Source organism: Musa acuminata, chromosome BXJ3-4, assembly GCF_036884655.1.
Source record: "Musa acuminata AAA Group cultivar baxijiao chromosome BXJ3-4, Cavendish_Baxijiao_AAA, whole genome shotgun sequence".
NCBI classification, from domain to species: Eukaryota; Viridiplantae; Streptophyta; class Magnoliopsida; order Zingiberales; family Musaceae; genus Musa; species Musa acuminata.
Genome location: NC_088352.1, coordinates 48,925,429 through 48,948,443, shown reverse-complemented (window position 1 = coordinate 48,948,443; position 23,015 = coordinate 48,925,429). Strand labels below are relative to the sequence as shown.

The window sequence follows — 23,015 nt, the reverse complement described above, 5'->3', positions numbered from 1 at the left end:
CGTAAACTGAAGATTACCAGCACTTTAACCAAAGCAAAGTGGTGCTACTGTTGACAATTGTTCAAGTAAACACGAGGCAGTAACTATGCTATTTGATTTCAGATATCCACACTAGTATCAGGCTGCCCAAGATAGTTGCACACCAAATGTCTGATAAACAAACTAATATGTCCTCAAATGTTAACTGACAAGAGAACTTTTCAATTCAGAATAAAATTCAACAATAATACCCAAGAGAGTGTGCCTGACAAAGCATAGCCAGCACCCGATTTCGGGTGTTTGTTGAGGTGTAGGATGAGGAAGAGGCATGCACCTCCAGCAACACATGACTTCTTGATTCTTCAAAAATGATTTAAATTACAAAATTTCTCGTAAGAGTACAGAAAAAAAGAATATTTATTCCTGTGACCTACTTCAAGAGAGCTACAATTTTTCGTATTTTGCTTCTCTTTCATCCTCATTGTACAACAGTTTCTGATCTACTCTCATATCTACCTAAGTTTAAAAAAGAAAATCTAATAGGAACTGTACAGAAAGAATCATGTGAGCTGTCGGGTTAGCTCTGTACAAAGGTTACAGATACAAAATTTGAGGCTCCATTAGCCAGAATGCCAAACAATTGGCCATTGCCTGAGACATACCTGTCGGAAATGGTCAGCAAAACAAACTCAGTCGTCCAAAACTTGATGAAGAAATCATATGATATTGATATTTGTTATAGAGTTTATTTGTTCTGTCAGATAATAGTACTTACTATCTTTCATGAAAGTGCATAACAAAGTGGAATGAGCGATACTTACCACTTTGTTTCCCCGTAGGTGTGGTGCAATTCAGTTTCCTCGTACAAGAGTGGTGCAAATTCTGAAGCAGTTGCGCAAGTTATCTGCACAAATGCTTGGTTGCTGGCCAAAACAGCATGTATCCCAAGCACAAGGTGAGAAGTCATGCAAGGGCAGGCAAACTAGATGTCATCTAGAAACATTTTTTGCTATGTTTGCCTCTTTGGACTTCTCTGTTTCGGCCTCTTTCTGGGCTTTCTTCTTCTCAAGTTCGGCCTGCTTGCGGTTCTCATCGTGTGCCTTTCGGAATATCCGCACAAAATTAAGAAGAGTAGAGACCACTGCAAAGTTTTGACATAAAAAATAGAAGTTATTGGTAGAAATATGAAGTGATAAAGTATGCCCCAGTTTCAAAATGGAGAACAAGCACACTGCATCGAGGATGGCAGGCATAATTGGAGGCCCATAACTAATAGTAAATACATTCCAATTATCACATCAGTAGAAAAAAATGAGAATATGTAGAGGTGCAAACAAGAGACTCCATAATTATTGATTAGACAAATCCGTTTTAGTGATCTAGACATGTGAAGTCCGGATATAGGGAAAATAGGTACAACATGGAGATGCGGTCCAACTACATTGCAGAGACTACAAAATGTGTAGATACAAAATTTGTCAAATAATTGAAAATTTATCCAAATTCTTTCTTCACCAAAAGGTTTAGCAATCTGTTTGCATGTCCGTGATCGATACTCAAATTATGTAAATACAAAATAAAACAAATTGTTTATGAATTAAATAATTATCATATTGTTTAGGTAAATGATGTGTGCCACCATGAAGTTTGTCATAAAAGTGCAAAAGTTGATCATATAACTATCTACTTAAACAAATTTTTATTACTCTGCACTTTTCACGAAAATATTCCAAATTTATCATTGTCCTTGAATTACAAATAATCCAACTTTGCTGAAATACTGCCAAACACTGAACTTTTGACTATGATTAGGAACTACATGACATGTCAAAATATACATCAAGCATGACATTTACTGTTAAATAGCAGGAACATCATTTATAAAAAATTTCAAGGACATATTTAAGATTTGACAGCCCTAAACTTCGATTGGGTTTCATCCGGATGAAACTAGTGGAACATTATTATTTAGTGATGTAAACAATAGACTTGCTTACACCATGTTGATCTTCACGATGCTAATAATATTTAGTGCAACTTGAAACAATTTTGCCTTCTGCAGCAGATAAAAGATTGAATAATATGCTTCAAGGGGCCCATACACGATTCAACAAGTCCCCTGAAGAAGAACATGATATCTTTGGTTTTCTAATTAATCAATATTTAGCTGACTGGGAAACCTCATTCAAGTCAAGAACATCTTAACCTACATATTGATTTAAAAGTTGATCCACTTTCAGTATGTGTTTTTTTAGAACTGGTTTCTTTACAGTCTGCTAAAAGTCTTTCGAAAGGGCATGTGAATAGCTATAGAAAACTGGACAGATGAGTACAAGTTACTATGAAATCCTTTGATGTAAAAAAGAAATACAGACCCAGTGTACGAGACTCCCATTGCAAGGGTTTGAGGAGGGTCAATGTATGTAGTCTTTTTTCTAAATATAGAAGCTATTTCTATGACTCAAAACTCTAGTCTCGCAGATAGCAAAGGAACAACTTTGATATAGTTAGTGTTAATCACTAATAAAAAAAAGCCTTACATTGAGCAATGAGGAACCACCACAATGATTACTAATGACAGGGTTGGCTTTTTTACCAGTGGACATCAGGTCCCCCATAAATCTTTTAATTCTTTTAGTTAACATTGGGTTTTATTTGTTGGAACATCACCAGATACATCAACTGGAAAATAAATGACTAATGGTAAAGACATCCACTGTTCAATTTTTCAATGGTGTCACATTGTAAATCAATACAAAACCCTGAAGATCAAAGAGAAGAGAGGAAATGTCGCTCCATTTTATCAACCCTCTAGTGTCTAAACAACTAACAGAACTAACTACTCTTAGAGCTAACCTCGTTGCAGAATCCTGCAAAATAATAACACTAAAATGCTTATGCAAAAAATCAAGGTTTCATTATTTTCTTTTTCCAAAACTAGTTTCTTGAAGACAAATGCATTACAATGATTGAACATTCTCATTTTAACTCTTATCTAAACACTTTCTGCTTACACAGAAGTATTTCGCTACTCCTTAACTGGGCAAGTTTAGGTTCTTCCCAACTTTTTTGTACAGAGGAACTCTAAATTGCATGGCTCAATAAATACATCTAGAAAATGTACCTTGTTCAAACGGGCAGCGTGCAGGATCTTCACCAAAATACATTGCAAGTGAATCTGCATATTTACCCTGTAAGAGTTTTAAAACATGCACAAATATCATATCACACATTGAAATATTAGAAAAGTTAGATAAGTCAATTGGTAGAGATGAGATTTCAGAAGCATACGACTGCATTATAAAGTGATGTCAAGGATCGCACTTCTGCACCAGAAACAGCAGTGAACTCCTTCAAAGTCTAAACATAAGTTTCTTGATTAGGATAAGAATATGTTAGGAATTGGATAGTATCAAGAATATTTTTAGCTTTATCAGAAAAAAAAATGCAGAAAAGATTCAATATGCAAGCCATGAATGCAATAGAACATCTAGTGAGGATTTGATAAGACATAAACTCAAATACTTCATATCCTGTTGGAACAAGCAGCAATCCTTTAGGCAGGAAGAAAATGAAAACAAGATTTGAAGAAAAACATTGGACCAGAACAGGAGCATATACTTTGCAAAAGATTTCTGATACTGGACCATCACTTTCTGAAGCAGTTAGTTCCAATTCAACCTTCTCTAACCCTTTGACGATGGCTTGCTGCTCTTCAGCCATTGACTTCAGTTGTATCTGCATGAACAAGATACTCCAATATAACAAGAACTGAAACTTCTAGTGGTAGACTCAGAAAAACAGTTCAAAACCTTTGATGCAGCTTCCAAACTGACAAGATCCTCATGAAAGTCCAAAAGATGTGCTGACTTCTCAGCAAGGACCTGAAACTTTTCTTATAGTTAGTTTAATTCTCTGAACTGACTGGTTGACATGACAAATTCTCTGCCATGTGAAAAAAAAAATAGTTATTTTAATTCTTTCTTATGGTAAGAAGTGTGCTTAATGAGTTTACTATTAGTATAGAATGACATCAAGTATCAACTTTAAGTTTTTGTCTTTTTATGTTGGTAATAGATGAACTCACCAGTTATATATAAGATTGGTCTCCATGTTATATATTATTTGATCAGTCATGCTTTAGAAGAGCAAAATGTACAAAAAGTGTCGAGAAAATGATAAGAGTTGTGGTAGGTGTGTAGTTACTATAACGATAGAAAATAATATATTTACATGTATGAACAATTAGACATAAATCCCACAGAAGATATAATGATGAAAAATCATTTAAATTCATGTGAACATGTTCTAATGAGACCTATAGATGAAATGGTTACATGTGGTGGACCTAGGTGTTTCAAACAAGAAGGCTTTTAGGCATCAAAGTGTGAATTGATAAGGCTTGAAAATATAGCTGAGTTGTCCATTACCCTATTAAGATGATTTGGACATGTAAGAATGATAGCTTATATGTCAGTGTGTGCAGACAGATATTCGCACCTAGCATACTAATATCATACAATTGATAGCTTAGCGAAATTGATAACATACCGGTGTACCATCAGATTAAATCAATTCTAAATAATTTATTTATGGTGTGAGAAAAACAGAAAGTATGAACTAAGTTAAAGGTGTAGCTAGAAAGGTGTATACTTCAAGCAAAGATCAATTTAACCAATGAAAAAAAAAACATTCATTTCTTTGACTAAGAAACATCTAAATAGTCCTGAATTTCTTAGTCTGTTCCATTCTGTAGATTTGAAAAATGTTGAAGAGCCAGGTTATTTTTTTCAAATATTTCCCTTTTTTTGTGAAATTGCTTCAGCAAGTCAAAATTACAAAATCTTCTGTATGGACAACCAGTTAATAACTTTACAGCAATCTGTATCGACATCATATCTTACATTCTATAATCCAAAATGGACTTGGCATGCAATTAGATCACTAGCTTATATATTAAAATGTTTTAAATACCATTTCAATGCCTACTTTCATGACCTATTGGACTACTACGATGCCCAGATACCAGACAATGTACCAGTTTGAACTAATTGTTATTATTAAAAAAAAGGAAAAACAGTGATATCCCAAGTGTAACCAAGCTATATGGTCCACTACCATTGCTTGGTTGGACCATTAAATACTGATCAATACATAACAGCCCAACCAACATTTTAAACCATATATTGATCAATCCTAGACCCTAGATCGATGCAAACCTCATGCATTTGGCTGCTTCCCTTTTTACATAACAAACTCAACACTTTGATATATTGGCTGCCCTCTCTAACATAAGAAAATAAGGAACCTTGAAATACCATACTAACGAATATGCAAAGAGAATAATTGTGCCCACACCTTACATAAGTAATGCATCAAGGTCATCCTGTTATTAGTCGCACGGGTATCTGAAAGTTTAAGAAGGCTATCCAAACGAAAACCGACAGCAGAACCTGTAAAAGAGAAAAAATGGTGAGGAGACCCTTGTAGAAAAATAGTACAATCCTACAAGGTGCAACATGTTAAGATTAATACTTCAAAAGATTACAACTTTATATCTGCTAAGTAAACTAGACTTCATGAGGTTTTACAAATGGTATGAGGATGAGGTATGACTACAAAAATATCATAAAGTTCCAAACATTCGGGGTTGGCTCCGTGGATCTTTTGTGCCATTGACTTCTATTGACTACTGTAATTGGTTTCTTCAACCTAGCCCACATTTGCTTCTCATGGAATTTGGTTTGTGAAGACATTTTCTTGTCACTTCTTAATATCTACATAGAATGAAATCAGTGGAGATCCATGACTCATCTCACTAAACTTTATATCTGCTGTCACCGCCCTAGTGAAACCCTCCTCTTTCTTATACTTATTAGTCCTTCACAGATTTGGCTTCTTCTGAAGAAACAAAGTGACATACATCCTGGTTATGTATCACAAGAAACATGAAAGATAAATAGTTTATACCTATACATGAATAGTTTAAATCTCTGACTCCATGAGCTTTTATGTTTCTCAGTTAGAGAAAACAATGATGTGCCTCTTTTCTCGACAATAATTTCTTTTCAATTGCTCTTTATATATCCACAATACTAGTAGTCTAGTACCATAGTCGAAGTATGCTATTTTGAAGAAGTTAGGAAGCCATATATAACATGTGTACTAGGCTAACTCGAAAATGGACTCGGCTTTAGTTTATGTCCATCCCTGGTTTCGGAAAAGCTAATTGACAAATATGACCTTGATTTTCTTGAATAAAGAGGTGATATCTTTGTAAACAATGTGATGTCCTTCGGAGGAAAAACACTTATTTGGTATCCATTCAAGTGTACATAGCACCACATCATTGTCCAAGTAAATATGCTAAAATGTGAAGTTTCACATGTAGAAATCAAATTTTTAGCCTGATTGATGATAATGCAATTTTAGATTGATAATGGTGCAGCAATCACTCTTTATAAGACCACTTCCCCAATCGCTTAAATATCTGTGGAAATCAAAACATCTAAAATGTGATAACGTTATTGCCTTTGTAGTCATTTAAAAAGCTATTTTTCATGAGTTTCTTAATTTTCTTCAGTTTTTTCAATCCGAGTTATTTTTAACTTATTTTGATTTAACATTTTTTTGTTGGTATGCCATCAGTTTTGCTGCAGAAGCTTATCTTCACAATCTTTATATGCTTTATTTTCTACTTATTTTCCTCAAAGATATTCTTTACTTTATACCCTTTTCTCATTTTTCTTAGCTAAAAGAGAGTGGCCATACCCATCTTTTCCCAAACATGTATTTCTTTTACCTGAGACAGCTTCAATAGTTTTAAACTTTTAATAGATTTAGCACAGAGAGAAATTCCATTACCTCTTGCAGTTCCCTGGTTTAGTGTATTTCCAAGATGCAGAATCTTCTTCATTATTTCCTTTAATTTCTCAGAGCCCCGGACCTGACAAGTCATATGAAAAGCAGTTACTTATCAGATATATCTCAGAAAATAAACTTTAAAATTTTTACCTCTTCACAAGCAGAATCTACAGTGTGCAAAATCTTTCTAATATCTGAAATCTGAAAAGAAAGAGGTAAGAAAATCTAGATGATAAGTCAGGAGGCCTGCAATCACTGACCAATTTGTAGCAATATATGCTGTGTAAACATACTTTTTATGTGCATTAAGAAGCACACTATATGGAAAATAGAGAAAGTACGTTACTTGTGAGTTGAACTGAATCTTGAATGCAAATACCCGTAGTTTGGATTCAACCCGTGGTACTTTCATCAACTCCAAAAAGAACTGTAGTTCAGAAGTTCCAAAAAAATATTATTTTAATTCCAAATAGCAGCTAAAAAGAATCTTCAAAGGTAACAGATTCAAGGAAATGCATACATGTGCTGATGAAACTTCTATCACACAGTAAAGCTCATATATGCAAAAGAGTTCTATGAAGCCTGTAATGCACAGATAGAAATTGGCTAAAGAAAAGCACCTCATAGATGTGGAATGGATTACCTAGTCATAGTGATTGCCACCAATAAAAGCCTAAGAGTTTCAAAATATAGGGGTAATTTGAAACCAAAAATTTTTCATAGAAAGTGCAGTACAAAGTTACTGTGTATAGAATTTAAAGCATAAAAGGTGGAAATAAGTAGTCCTAAGACTCATTCTCAGCATATGTGAGCATGTGAACATTCAGGATAAAGTGAAGCAGAATAATTTAAGTGAAGTTTAAATTCATGGAGAGCATGTTCTGCACAAGTGTCATCAGCTGCAATTCTATGATTCTTTTACAAAGACGACTAAAAGGTGGTTGCAAATCATCAACAGTGGTTGATCACCACCCAAGTTAAACATGCAACTATATGTCATCGTGGATGAATTACATGAAATTTTCTATTTTACTGTGCGTGATCAGAGTTACAACACACTCAAATAATCAAACTATACACCTGATTATGACCTTTGTATCCATAAATCAATTATTTTTTGAAATGTGCACAATGCTATAGGTGGACTGAGTATGTGAACTTGGAATGTTTCAATTGGATTAGAATGAACAGGAATAGAAGTGAAAATAAATAGTTCCAAATTCTGTCTACCTGCTCAAAGTTAGATATGATCAGATCTAGCCTGATAATTAACTTATATCAGACTTCCAAGTCATCCTGAGTCAAAATCTTAAACCAAAACCCAATTCAATTCTGAAAACTGTAGTGAATCTGGCCCTGGAAACATAGGGATAATGTACTTCGGGGAAATACTCTACCCATAAAAGAAATATCCTAGAAAAATCATAATTTTAAAAGACGATCAATACATTTAGGTCAGGAGGACCTCAAAATGTACATGATACATTCATACTATCAATGATATCTACTTGATAAGGTCCCACCAAAATGGGACAAGATGTACTCTTAGTATTTCTTTGAGCAACGTTATATTCATATGCCCATGGTCAGATTTTGATATGTACAACATTAACAACAACAAACGGTAATATTAGAACTATTTGGTCTGTTACATGTATCTTTTTCCACCCTTAAGCTATGTTTAAGACAATATTTTAGTCAAATAAAGAGCAGTCAAGTCTCTTCTTATTATTTTAAATGTCTTTATTGAGTTTATAAGTCTCCTTTTAGACATATCCGTATCATATTAAATCATTCTCCATTATTTTATCCTTTATTGGAACTAAAACTAATTGTTCATGGAAGTAACTTCTTTTATTAGTTATTTCTAAATTCTTAATAAACTTACACATCAATCTCAACAACCACATCTTGACCAAGATTTGTCATTTCACCTAGACCGATAATATACTGATCAGTATTTATTGGTTCGGGCATGAACTGGGATAAGGACCACCCATTTTTGGACAGATCGATCCATTATTATTATTTTCTTAATCTCCCAGTTTAAAAAAGAGACGAGAGTCATGACGAGGCCCTAATTACATCTCTTCCAGCTTGCAAAATCCTCGTGCCTTGCAATGTTGCCTGCTTTCCCTGCCACCGGCACCACCAACCCCTCTGCCCTCCTGGTACCCTTCTCTCCTTTTCCTCCTCTTCCCTCCTTTCTTGGTACCACAGTACGTGCTAGCACAGCACGTGTTAATACACTAGCATTTATATGCCCGTAGCAATCCGACTATGGACATAGCACTGGTACCTAAAACTGTAAACCTTGATTTGTTGCCAGACAATTTTATATGCAATTACAACCTTCATTTTTTGATGATCGTCAATTGAAGAATATTCAGGTGACCAAGGTTCCAGTCATGGGTACAGTCTCATTGATTCTCCCTAAATCCCATAGTCATGGCCGGTGGGAACCTTGTGCATGGGGCTATTGGTTGTTGATTGAAACAATATCATAAGTTCTAATATGAGTATACATTTTAACCACAATTGTTAAGACATTTGACGTCACTCTAAATTGACATGCGTGTCCAAACATGCAACATTCAGATCCTTGGTTTCAATAAGTGCAATGAGAGAATAAAAAAGAAGATACAATGCAAAAATAAGTTAAAAGCTATAGTTGAAAACGAAGAGAATAGCAACAGGGAAAAAGAAAAACTGACAAACACCTATTATGATATTATAATCCCCAAGTTATAAGGAGAGGGCATACATGTATCACATTGTGTATGTGCTATTTACCAAGAAAGTTAGCCACCTGTTGGAAACCTAGATTTGTAGCAAAATGAGTATAACTTATCCAAAGGGTATTAAATTGTTTGTGTAATTATCTTATTTGATATATCAATGTTGTCAAATTTAGTTGATGCATAGATGGACTTTGATAACAACATTTTGTTGCCCTTAACAAATTCATCTCATCGTTGATGTACAAAAGATATTAATATGCCCTATAACCTTGCAATCTCCTTTTTCAACATGTTCAATACTGCTCTTGGAGCACTTTGTTATTTTGCTATCTTCAGTCGTGAAAAGCAATATTCAACTAACAGGTTAAAAGTCTCAAGAATTTACCTGCTCACATTTCCCAAGGTTTTCCTTGTTGCCACTGTAGCCCTAGAAAAAGTTGCAATGACAGAAGTAAGTCCTTTTATAAATAATTTGAATCCAAATACAAAAAAACAAGAAGTTCAATGGCCAAAATAGTGAACAAGTGTAAATGAGTATCATGTTCTACGCATACCTTAAGAAGTTCCATTTCCTCTTTGGTGGGACAAAACTTTATCAAGTTTTCTACTTGATCAGCATCAAGAAGTGAATCGTCCAACGCAAGAACAGCACTCTACAAGTTGGAAGAAAAGACAGGTTTAAGTATAGTACCGAATTTCATGACTTTGGAATAGCTAAAACAGAGTTCAGTTTAAGAACTTGTGCCCAAATCCATTCTATGTGAATTATTTATTTGTACAAGACTATTACTTATGTGATTTACAACGCAAAAATAGAAGAAAAGTTCACTAATAAAGATCTTTTTCTAGTTTTCGGGAGTAATGACTGACCATTAAGCTGAAAATTGTGTATAAGAGAACACATTCATTCATTAATATCAGAAATTATTTTACTGAATATAAGTTCCTGAAAGATAGCCAAATCCCCTTCCTTGAGTTTGACCCCTTTCATGTGTTTGTATGGCCTGACCATACTTGTCACAATATAAACCAAATTTTATGAGAATATACTCTCGCAACTCAAGATTTAAGGTTCAACATAAAAAAATACTAATGGAATTAACCACATCTCTATCAAACATGGTTGAGACAAGAGCCTGAGATGTACTTTCTACTTGTTTAGCACTTGTTCAATTTCCCTAAAGCTCAGGGAGCTCCGCAACCCAAGTTTTCGCACACATTAGCTAAGGAGACATATACAATAAACAAATATGGTAGGTATAGTAAGTGATCCAATTAAAATGCCTCAGTTTTATAAAAAAAAGTGTAAAATAAACAAAATATCTCTTTATAATTAGTTTTATCGGGCTACATTTAGTTGTTTCTTAATGAGCCAATTTGGTCTGATTTGGTTTGTTTTAGTTTTTATTATTTTGTAGGGTTTTCTTTTTCTCTAAATTTAACCAGACAAGAAATTTGTAACAGTGCATAGAAGGAAATCTATATACTCCTTTTATTTTCTCTACTATGACTGCCCCTATGATTTATTTAATAAAGTCATGGCTAAATTTGCTTTGGAACTTATAATAAATGGTTAAGGTCCATTTTAGCCCTTGTTATTTTGGTTGTGAACCACTTAAACCCTTATAATTTACTCGTGTCTAAAATAACCCCTATATTTTCAAAAACGTAGTATATAAGCTCATTCCGTCAAGTTTGAGTTAACAGACATTAGAGTTTGCTTACGTGACATGCTGACTCACAATAAATTATTAATATAATGATACGTATAATTTAAATTTTAAAAAAGGTTAAGATTTATTTTAACCACTGTGGTTTTGATCATAGCCCACTTAAGCCCTTATGATTTACTCGTGTCTAAAATAACCCATACATTTTAAAAAACATAGTATATAAGCCCCTCGCGTCAAGTCTGAGTTAATAGACGTTAGAGTCTGCTTACGTGACATTTTGACTCATAATAAATCATTAATATAATGACACGTGTAATTTAAGTTTTAAAAATGGTTAAGGTCCATTTTGTCAGGGAAGAGGAAGCGATGGAGGTCGTAGCGACGGACGAAGGCAGAGAGGCAGAGGTAAAAGAGGTCGAAGGCAGAGGTGAAGGAGAGCTGGACCACCATGTCGTAGGCGCGACAAATGGGGCACAGGAGAGGACGAAGTGGGAGGTGGTGGGGACGAAGATGTCTAGGAGGAGGAAGAGGGACCAGGAAACCACTGCGTGCCTAGCGTCGGACAAGTCGATGCACATCCACCTAAGGTAGGACAGGAAACTCCTGAGCTCATTATCAACATGGGAGAGGCTACGTGCGTATGACGCCTTGTTAGGCAGCAACGACTCGATGTTGCTGCTGGTAGTCGTTTCCATGATGACGCCTCCTCTCGTCATTGATGGTGATCTCAGTTTTTTTTTAAAAAAACTTAAATTACATGTGTTATTATATTAATGGTTTATTGTGAGTCAGCATGCCACATAAGCAGACTATAATATCTATTAACTCATATTTGACGAAAAGAGTTTATATGCTACTTTTTTAAAAATATAGAGGTTATTTTAGATACGAATAAACCATAAAGACTTAAGTGGTCTATGGCCAAAATCACAGGAGCTAAAATGGACCTTAACCCTATAATAAAAATAGTCAACAATGCCATTGTGAATATATTTAATGGTCAGTTCATTTTAGCTGCACTCCAACCTTTTTCTTTTATGTTCTTGCTTTTACATAACTCTCTATCATAGTCACTACTTATGATCTCTCTCCACTCTTGCCTTGAGAACTCGAATCATCTGCAATCTGGCCATTAGATCCTATCCGATTAGTTCTAAATCTGATTGTAATTGAATTATAACATGCCTAGCTTGCAAAATGAGGATGCATGTATTTGGTCATAATGTCCATATCTTTGATTCTTTTGGTCTGGAGATGATCAGTACAGCAGACATTTAAAAGAAACAAGTACATCAGAGTTTCTTTTTAGATTCTCTCTTTCTTTATTCTCCCATATCTCTGATCAGGAACTCACCAAAGATCAGACTATCTTAAGCTTGATATTTTTGCAGATTGAGTTAGCATAATCTTTTTTCAAATATTCTTCGAGACTTAGTCACAGTGTCCAACAAAACCAAAGTCATGTGGTACATGCCCTCATGATAATAGTCAGTTACTTGAGTAACGTTTCACCTAGTTCCTTCAGAACATAACGAGTACTCAATAGAAAAAAAAAAAGAAACAAATTCTGTAATTATCGGCATAAGCATCCCAGAAAGTAGAACATGTAAAGCCCAAAAAAATAATTCCACACAATGATTTGAGATGCCAAAATTCGAAAAATTGCATGTGATTCAAATGTTATTATCAAGAATTAAATCTGAAGTATAAATCAATATTCTTGTTAGCAATCAAATGCACAAGCTCTAAGATGTAAAACAAGTGAAAAGATTAAAAAATCTTCATCATACTATCTCAGTGGAAAAATGTATGAGCATATTTTCCTTTAAAAAAAATTATGAACACATAGATTAAATGACAAAAAGGGGAGAAAGACCAAGATTTAGATTACCATCATATCAGACAGTGGCATCTTGATTTTTGTCAGCATGATTTCAGTATTATTGGCTCGCCTTAGTTCGATCTACAAATAGGTAATAATATCGTGGTAGGTAAAAACATGAAAATGATTTGACTGATAAGCATTTGTTTTAGAAAATTGAGGTCATGCTTCACAATGTATAAGGATCAAGTTATTAACAGAAAGCTAAGGAAAAATAGCCTAAATCCAAATTGCTGTGACAAGGTTAGACTTAAAGCCAAGCACATAGGGTAAGCAGCACAATAGGCCAACAGACTGGAACATGATAATATGAACAAAATAATTTAGATTCTAAGAATGGGCTTTTATTGGAGTTGGCCAACATCACACCTAGCAGACTACAAAATATACCTTGCTTCTATCTTGGTATAAGAGTTCCATGATTGGTCAGTAATAATCAGTATTTCAACTGAAATCTCCCATAAGATTTCTTCAGTAGTTGAATTATAGTTACAACTTAAAAGTACTTGAGTATACATAAAATTAATGGATTTCATTAAGACCTTGTTTCTTGTTTTTCTGAAACTATTACAGAAAAAGCGACAGGTTGCAGATCTCAAGAAATGAGTTAGTGATCAGCCTTCTTATTTTCTGTATCATACTATAGAACATGTACATAGGCCAATCACCTGCAATTTGGATCATAGAAAGATATAGCAGATAGTTCAGACAGGTAGAGGACAGGTTCATAAAACGGAACTAAATGAGACATTTGGTTACATAATTAGATTTAACCCCAACTAAGGTAATTCAAATTTATAAATGTCACACATAATCATTTGATCTGTCTGTTTGGCTCATCACAAGTGGGACTTGCAAGTGATTGGAAGAGATGGGCAATTGAACAGTTGGCGGTGATGCGATCAGAGTGGATGGTAACAGACGCAACATAATTCAGGGAGTGAGTGCTGATCAGACAGTTGGGAGGACTAAAGTGATCAAAACAGGGACTGGGGTGTGACAATGATAATAATCATCAAGATGAGCAATAAGAAGGCCAACAATAGGTGGGTTGGCAACATGATGGATGCTAGTGGCCAAATGGGACAATGAAGGCCAAGCTGTATACTAGAAGGAACAACAGTGGCAAGAATGGTGGCGAGAGGAGAAGTAAAGGCAGAAAGGTGCAGCACTCATCACAAAACTGGTGACGAGCAGCTAGAAGAGGGATGATGATGGTCCAGGTGAATGCCTGAAAGGTGGTGATGGCCAAGATGGATTGTAGTTGGACAGTAGTAACACGTGAATGAAGCAACAATAACCATGGTAGGTAGACTATATGGCAGTGTTCAGGATGGTTGACCATGGCCAAATTAAGTGGCAAGAAAAACAGTGATGGTCAGTCAATGGTCAAAGAGATGACAGAAGTCCAAATAGGTCTCATCAGTTGCAGCCTTAAGTTGTAATCCACAATTTAACATGCTTGTTCCCTAGTTGCACATCAAAATGCAAAGACCTCTATTCCAAATGCAAAAGCACTCATGTATGATTACATGGAACCAAAAAATGTGAATAAATGCATATGTTGGAGTTGCAGAAATCCAAATTGAGGTCAGACTTCAGTTGCAATTTTTCAGTGCAAAAAGTAAATGCAATAATTTATCAGGTTCTATTTTTCAGAATTAGGGTTTCAATTACTAGTTGGACTGATATGTGTTGACCAGTATTTACTTGTCTGACCAAGAACCAGTACAGGATCAATATCTCGGTATCAGACAGTCTCCACATTTTATCATCTTTTTAGTAATACAGGATAATACAGATTGCTATACCACCTTGTATACCAGTTCATATTCCCATACTAGCTGACAAGAGATCAAAATGATATCAGACTAACGATTTTAAACTTTCATAATTTATGACAAAGTATCAGCAAAAGATAAATCCTTATTGAATGTATACTAACAAAAATTCAGCAACTATGGACAGTTTGGTTGATTAGGTATTAAAATTATCCAATTTGATCTGTGCTTTCCCATACCAATAACCAATTTAACAATACTAACGTTGCAGAAAGTCAAAGCAACAAAACAACTTAGCATATATTAATATTATTAACTTGACTAGATTATGCTCATTTTTCCCCTTATCGTTCTTTGTAGTCAAGTACCATTTTCTTTCACATTTACCATGTCTTGAGTTCTCCTGGTGATGCTTGAAGTATAAAAGGATAACAATTTAGAGTTGCCAATTAGACATTATAATGTACATGATAGGAAATGGCTGCATGGACCACACAAGTCCTTCAAGCTACTGCTAGGAGCCTACAGCATAAGTTACAACATGAAAAGAAGTTACTAAAATTGACAAATCTTGTAGTAGCTATTTGGCAGTAGGTACTATGCTCCAAAGAGTTACCAGGTGAACTTTATCAGATTTAGATCCAGCAGATTTTTGTCGGCCGTCAGATTTTGAGCTATCCTTTGACTTTGGAACTACTGCAGAGAAGAGACTTTCAAGTTCTGACACATCAAATTCTGAAGTGCTGTATTCAAAAGGTTGGCTTTTTAGGAAGCAGATGTAAAGAATAAGTTTGCAGCTGAGAATAAAGGTAACCTATAATTCTAAATATTAATAAGAAGTTAAAAACATACCAAAGTACAAAATAAGACATAAGTTTTGGCATCTCAGAAATAGCTTTTAACCAATAAATGTTTGTTAGAAACTCCAGAATAATATTCCTATACTCATTTGGTGGTTGGTACCAAGAAACGTAAGATGAAAAAAAAAATTGATACACCAGATCAGCAATTGTAAAATAGAGATACCTGTGAGCATCAGCATGTTTCTGTAACTCGGCCCATAAGCTTCCTTGCATGGCTCTTGATACTTTCACCCAATGCAATGGCTTAAATGGTGACCTTCGGGCTGCTGACATACCTGGTCCTCCAGGACGTGCAAGCATGTTTCCCCTTCCCCCAGCCATGGAATTTGGAGGTAAGCCTCTTATGCCAGCTTGAGGAGGCGGAGGAGCACCTGGAGCCCCAGGTGGAGGTGGAGCACCTGGAGCCCTTGGTGGGGGTGGAGCACCAGGAGCCCTGGGTGGAGGTGGAGGAGTAGACACAGCTCCTCCAGGGGGAGGTGGAGGAGGTGGAGCTTGGCCACAGCCTCCGGGGAGAGGTGGCGGAGGTGGAGCAAATACACCTCCAGGGGGAGGTGGTGGTGGAGCTTGCCCACCTCCTCCGGGGGGAGGAAGTGGAGGTGGAGCAAATACACCTCCTCCAGGGGGAGGCGGTGGAGGTGGTGTCACGAATACACCTCCTCCGGGGGTAGGCGGAGGAGGTGGTGGTTGCACAAATACGCCCCCTCCAAGGGGAGGCGGTGGAGGTGGCGGCGCGACTACACCTCCTCCAGCGGGAGGCGGTGGAGGTGGCGGTGTGACTACACCTCCTCCAGGGGGAGGCGGTGGAGGTGGCGATGCGACTACACCTTCTCCAAGGGGAGGCAGTGGAGGGGGTGGTGCAAATACACCTCCTCCAATGGGAGGCGGTGGAGGTGGTGGTGCGAATACACCTCCTCTAGGAGGAGGTGTTGTAGGTGGACCAAATACACCTCCTTCAGAAGGAGACAATGGTGGCGGAGGTGGAGGTGGAGGTGGAGGGATAGATACATTTGCTCCAGGGGAAGGCGATGGAGGTGGAGGTGGAGGTGGAGGTGGAGGTGGAGGGTAACATACATTTGCTCCAAGGGAAGGCGATGGAGGTGGAGGCGGAGGTGGAGGTGGAGGTGGAGGGTAACATACATTTGCTCCAAGGGAAGGCGATTGAGGTGGAGGTGGAGGCGGAGGTGGAGGTGGAGGTGGAGGGGTAGATACATTTGCTCCAGGGGAAGGCGATGGAGGTGGAGATGGAGGTGGAGGTGGAGGGGTACATACATTTGCTCCAAGGGAAGGCGATGGAGGTGGAGGTGTAGATACATCTCCTCTGAGAGGAGGCAGTGAAGGTGGAGGAGTGGATACACTTCCAAGGGGAGGCAGCGGAGGAGTGGATACACTTGCTCTAGAGGGAGGCGACATAGGAGGAGCAAACACAACTCCTTTAGGAGGAGGCGGTGGCAACGGAGGAGTAGACATGGCTCCTCCAAGGGGAGGCCACGGTGAAGGAGGAGATACAACTCCAAAGGATGGCAATGGAGGTGGAGGTGGAGGTAGAGGTGGAGGTGGTGGAGTTGGAGGTGAAGGTGGTGGAGGATGAGCAACTATAACTCCAAAGGGAGGCGATAGAGGTGGCGGTGGTGGAACATGAGCAACTAGAACTCTGAAGGGAGGCGGCAGAGGTGGAGGTGGTGGAGGATGAGCAACTACAACTCCAGATAGAGGCGGTAGAGGTGAAAGTGGTGGAGGATGAGCATGTACAACTCCAGTGGAAGGCGACAGCAATGGAATAGATACAAATCGAGAAGGGGGCTGCGGAGGTGAAATAAATACATCAATAGGAGGTGGGATTGAATGTGGTGGAGGTGGGGCCAAAGGCGGTGGAGTGGGTGGAGGGGGCGGAGGATGAGCATGTACAACTCCGAAGGGAGGCGACGATAGTGGAGAAATAGATACAACTCTAGAAGGAGGCTGTGAAGGTGAAATGAATACATCACTAGGAGGTGGAGTTGGAAGTGGGGGTGGAGGTGGAGGACAAGATACACCTCCAGAGGGAGACGACGAAGGTGGAGGAGCTGATACACCTCTCTGCACCATGGGAGAAGACGAATCAGTTGATACACCTTCGCGGGTAGATAGAGGAGCAGATACAACTCTATGGTGTGATAGTAAAGGTGGAGAGATGACATCTCTAAGGGGAGGTGGTGGAGGTGGAATAGGTACACCTACATGGTGTCCTCCAAGATGAGGTGCCGAAAGTAGAGGAATGGATATGCCTCCCTGACCTCCTTTAAGGTGAAGCAATAGAGGTGAAGGAGCAAATAGACCTCCTCCTGGGGGAGGCGGTGGAGGGGGTGGTTCTGGAGGTGGATCTTGCATATGATCTTTTGGGTGAGGTGGTGGGCTTTGAGCTTTCTCGAATGCTCCAACGAATGATAGTGAAGATGGTGCTTCGCCAGTATCTCCAAGTAAAGGTGGCAAAGATGCTCCTCCACAACATCGAAGGGGAGGTGGTGGAGGTGGCGGAGGTGGAGGTCGTTCATAACTTCCAGGAAGAGATGGTGGAGGTGGAGATTGCCCAAAATTTTCAAGAAAAGATGGTGGCGGTGGAGCCTTCCCATTTTCTCCAATTAATGGCAATGGAAGTGAGGCTCCCTGAGGTGGTGGAGGAGACATTATATGTTCCATGGGAGAAGAGGTTGCAGGTGTGGTTGTTTCATGTACTATAGTGAATGGTTTTGGATTTGGAGCAATTCCATGTTCATCTGCTTGAGGAGGTAGAGATGTTGGTAAAATCAATGAGCTTTTGTCAACTTCCAGATAAGAGGATGATGGAGATCTTATATGTCCTTTAGGGAGATCTCTTAGAGTTGGAGGGAACAAAGGAGGTGGAGGTGGAGGAGGAACTCTTATATGTGCTCTGTGGGAATTTGTTGGAGGTGGAGGTGGGGATAAAGTTAGAGGTGTTGCTCTTGTATGTGGTTCAGGGAGGCCTAATGGAGGTGGTGGAGGAGGTGGATGCTGAGGTCTAGGTGGAGTTGTCGGATGAGGGGGAGGAGGTGGAGATGGAGGTGGAACGCCTTTACATATAGCCTTAGATGGTGATAGTTGTAGAGAACATGAATATGATGCAAAATCTTGTGATGCTGCTAGAACTTCCTTGCTTTCATCATGGAGTGAACATGTTGGTGAGGGACCTCCATGAGTAAAAGGTGGATCAGACAGTGTAATGTTAGCAAACATTGGTATGTTATGCCAAATTGTATTTGGTGGTGGTGAAGCAGCTACTGGTGGTGGATCAAATGGATCCTTTTTTGTGGATAAATTTGACAGAGGAGAAATGAATATGTCAACATTTTGTCCAGGAGGAGATGAGGAAGGAAGTGAGGTAGGGGGAGAAGGATCAGAGATTTTGTTTAATCCACTTTCAGGCTCTGTTGATGAGAGATGTGAAGGGTCATATATGGTGTTACTAGAATGAGGGGATGGTGGAAAAAGAGTACTTGAAGCAAGGGGAGGGGAAAGTTCTAGGGGATAGTTGGAGGATGGTATTATAGCTGTAGGTGGCGATGAATGAGACAGATGATGAGGTGAAGGGAGTGATTGGCCTTGAGAAGGTAACAAAGGAGGCAACGACAAAGAGTCTAGTTGCATGGATGGAGGTTGGTGAGGTAAATGTGAAGATGAAGTAGCACTTATGGCAACAGAATCACATATCATTTGAGGACCAAGATGTTGGTCAGGATTTTGGAATACATCATGTATTTGTAAAGGTCGAGATAGAGCAAATGACAAGGCTCCATAGGAGGCAAGCAATGATGGATGGGGAGGGACTTTTCTCCTAATTCGTGAATATATATGTGGTGAAGATGGAGGTGGAGGCAGAGGTGGAGGTGGAGGTGTGGATGAAAGAGGTGAAGCAACCGAAAGAGTGGGTGAGTTGGATGGTTGTATTGAAACAAAAAGAGGACCTGTACATGGAGTAGATGATGCCTCAAGAAGTGCCTCAGTTGAAGGTGGTGACAATGGTTCTGATGGAGACGAACCGGTTATTGTCATACTTGTAGCAGTAACTCTGGATGTACTTACAGTTTTTCCTGCAAATTGAATTTCAGGTTGAGATGATGCATCCACCAAAATTGCATCGATGCCTCGGCTTGGATGGAATGACTGAGATATTGTCCTTTTGTTTAATAATTCTATGGAATTGCCTAATGGCTCCGGCTTTTCATCCTTCTCTTTGTATAAAACTGAGAAAGGAGATTGTCCAATGTCGACTGTAAGTGCTTCATTTGACATATGATGCTTGAGCTTCTCAGAATTCTGGACTTCAATATCAGAATCCAACCTCTGATATGCTAACCCAGAATCTGTCCTATTTTCAGTGGCAAAGTTTCTTGTATTATTTGTGACATCACACATTTCTACTTTGCACCTAACTTCATCTGAATTATTCCCTGTATCCTCTATGGAATCTCTAACACTTCGGCTGCTCATTTGGTCATCTGCCAAAAATGAGACCCCTAATTCATGAGCCACATGATCTGAAGTCAATATTGCCCTTTGCCATACTCTATCCTGTTCAAAACTGCTACTTGCTGATGAGGTTATCTCTTCAACTGCTAGACTAATGTTGTCAGTAGTATCCTGTTTGGAGTTGTCTGATGTACTCTCTTCACCTGCCAAAGTCGTGCTCTTTGCTTCATTAAACATATCATCCAGAGTGTTCAATGCCTTTACACCAGGGTTATTTTCATGATCAGCATGGTCTAAGTCCATGCTTACCCCTGTAAGTAAATCTAGAACCAGAGTTTCTTCATCCACAAGAGTCACTTGTTCAGAATAAAAAGATTCTAACTGGCTCCGTCCATCAGCTTCAGGATTTGACATTTCAGATCTTGGACTGAAAGTTTCTAGTGTGTTTGAAAATACAGCTGTCTGAATATCGAGATCCTTCTGTCCATCATGCCAGTCAGGGCTGCTGAAGATCTCTTCTGCCTCGAAGAACTCCTCTGTTGAGCCAACTTCCATCTCAACCTCATCCGTTGCTCCCGTTCCCGTGGAAGTATCAGACTCAGCATCAAACTCTGAAAAGAGTACCTGGTTCAGGAACGAAGTGCTTTCAACCCCACAGTATGGGTAAAAAAGAACATCCCTCTGTGTTAGTAAAAGAAGACAGCCCTACCTCTGCTTTGAAGTCCTTCGAGAAGCGGTCTTCAGCTTCCCAAGGAATGTCTATATCCTCAGGATTCAACAGCAAAATATGAGACTGTATAAAGGCCGTGTTGAACATTACCCTGAACATTAGCTCCTCATCTTCCAGATACTCATCCACATTGATGCATTCAAGGACCAGATCACCTTGAACACAGCAGCGGACATTTAATTTTATTGGTGCATCCTCGGCCTGCAGTTACATGAGAAACAGAGAAACTAATTTTTTTTTTTTTCAGAATAGTGGCATCATTTAGTCCAGGAATTAAGGTTTACCTGTCTGAAATGCTGAACATGTTTCTTTGTCTTTGCTGTCGAGAAAAGAACCTTAGAACTCCTGTCAGCTGGGAACAGAGGGTCTTGACCATAGACACGTACTATAGGCCTGCAACCCCCTTCTCCATCAATATTCGGAATAACTCTCAGAATTAGGCAATCCAATGTGAAAGGAGTATCCTGCGGAGGCCATGTCTCACTGCCTATTCTAGTTATGTATTGGAGATATCTAAGATGCGAAGATTGTGGGTTCAATGGACACAAAATCTGAAGGAGCTCCTTCGGAGCCTGCTTATACACCATTTCCAGAGTCCTTTGTTCCCCGCTGTAATGTTTCCTGTAAAGCAGAAGACTTGCAAGCATAAATGCAAGAATAGGCCATCCTCCTCTCTCACAATGCATTAGCAAGACATTTTGCTGCCTTTCCAAAGTTAGCCAGTTCTCACATAACCTCAAGAAGTGGTGAATTATCTCCAAAGGAAGCACTGGACACCCTTCATAATGGCGAGGGTACCCCCTGACAGTGATGCCATATTGGGCCAAGATATCTGAAATTTTGCTCTCGACTTCACCCTTGAAGTTGATTACCAAAAATGAAGCATCAGGGAAATGCTCATGAAGTTGAGTAACAATGTCATCCATGTACTTCCTGTAATCATCTTCTTCCATAATATCCGAAGAAAAGCAACAATCGAACACTGCAAGTGCAGAGAGTCAATTGGGTGGAATCTCTAATTGTCAAAGAACAAACGACAAGATAAGCATACTTTCATAATCTGTGTGTGGCAGCCGGGAGCTTGTTAGACGAATAATAAGTAAAGGCCAATTTAGATCTGAGGTTATGAGACTAGTTTCAAATAAAACTTAATTAAATTCATGCACGAAAAGGATTTCAATAAGAAAAAGAAAGAACTAGCCACCATTCTGAAGCAGCAAGTGGAGAGATCTAGTGCATGCAAAAAATTTCAAAAGAGAACCAAGAAGCCAAAACACTAGCAACATTGTCGTGAAGTATCAAGTAGTATCGACTTAACCCCACTTGAAATGGAAGTTGCACAAACGTAAAGGTTCCAGTAATCAAAGTCTCCGGCAAGCACGTTAATTGTTGTGTCATAAATGCAGATAACATCGAAAATAACTAAAAATCACAAATTGCTCCAATGTGTTCACACGAAAAGGGACATCCACGGTTTCACAACAAATTCAGAAAGACTTCCAATGGCATATAAGCACCGGGATAACTACCAAAAAAGGTTGGCATTCGTCAATAACAGAAATGGAAGCCCTATAAATTGGTCACTTCCTCATTCTAAAACGACGGGCAAGACGCGCGTAGAGAATCGAGCTTCCAGGATCAGAAAAGTGCAAAATGGTAGGGAAAGCGATTACCGTAGACCCTCTCGGTAATTTCCAGAAGCCGATCGGGCGGCTTCCGGTAGAAGAGCCTCCTGAAGAGCGCCATCCGCCGGCGCCGCCACCGGCGGCCGTGGCTCCGCCCGTCCGATCCAAATTCGAGGTCTCCGTCGGCCTACGACCACGCCGGCGCCAATGCCACGCGAAGACGGGATCAAGAAACGGGACCAGGGGGGCGAACCAGAGTGCCCGAGGGGCAAAACGAGGAAATAGGATAGAATTGTTGGGAGGGGGGAACGCGGGGATCGGTTAGGGTTTCAGAATAGCACGAGGGCAAGAAGAGGAAGAGGAGGGGAGATCGGCGATTTGGAGGTGGTTAACGGCGGCGTTCTCCTTGCTAC

At 38.9% G+C, this 23,015-nt stretch overlaps 1 protein-coding gene across 11 annotated transcripts; it reads right to left on the bottom strand.

The window, feature by feature from the left end:
* Positions 1-308: 308 nt before the first annotated feature.
* On the bottom strand, positions 309-23,015 carry LOC135636952 (formin-like protein 5). 11 transcript variants are annotated; one of them, XM_065149189.1, is made up of 18 exons: positions 22,651-23,015; positions 21,262-21,959; positions 20,957-21,178; positions 15,947-20,871; positions 15,537-15,663; positions 13,149-13,220; positions 10,139-10,237; positions 9,970-10,011; positions 7,190-7,270; positions 6,994-7,044; positions 6,844-6,925; positions 5,338-5,432; positions 3,792-3,869; positions 3,601-3,717; positions 3,271-3,339; positions 3,104-3,170; positions 801-1,120; positions 309-641 (listed from the first exon to the last, which is right to left on the bottom strand). In XM_065149189.1, exons 1-17 carry the CDS (start codon positions 22,721-22,723, stop codon positions 969-971), a joined length of 7,050 nt encoding a protein of 2,349 aa, XP_065005261.1. In that variant the 5' UTR covers positions 22,724-23,015; the 3' UTR covers positions 309-641; positions 801-968. The 11 variants fall into 11 exon arrangements, with proteins under 11 accessions (XP_065005261.1, XP_065005263.1, XP_065005269.1 ...); XM_065149191.1 differs by having other exon boundaries at positions 3,792-3,863; XM_065149197.1 differs by lacking the exon at positions 22,651-23,015 and having other exon boundaries at positions 21,262-21,598; positions 21,708-21,841.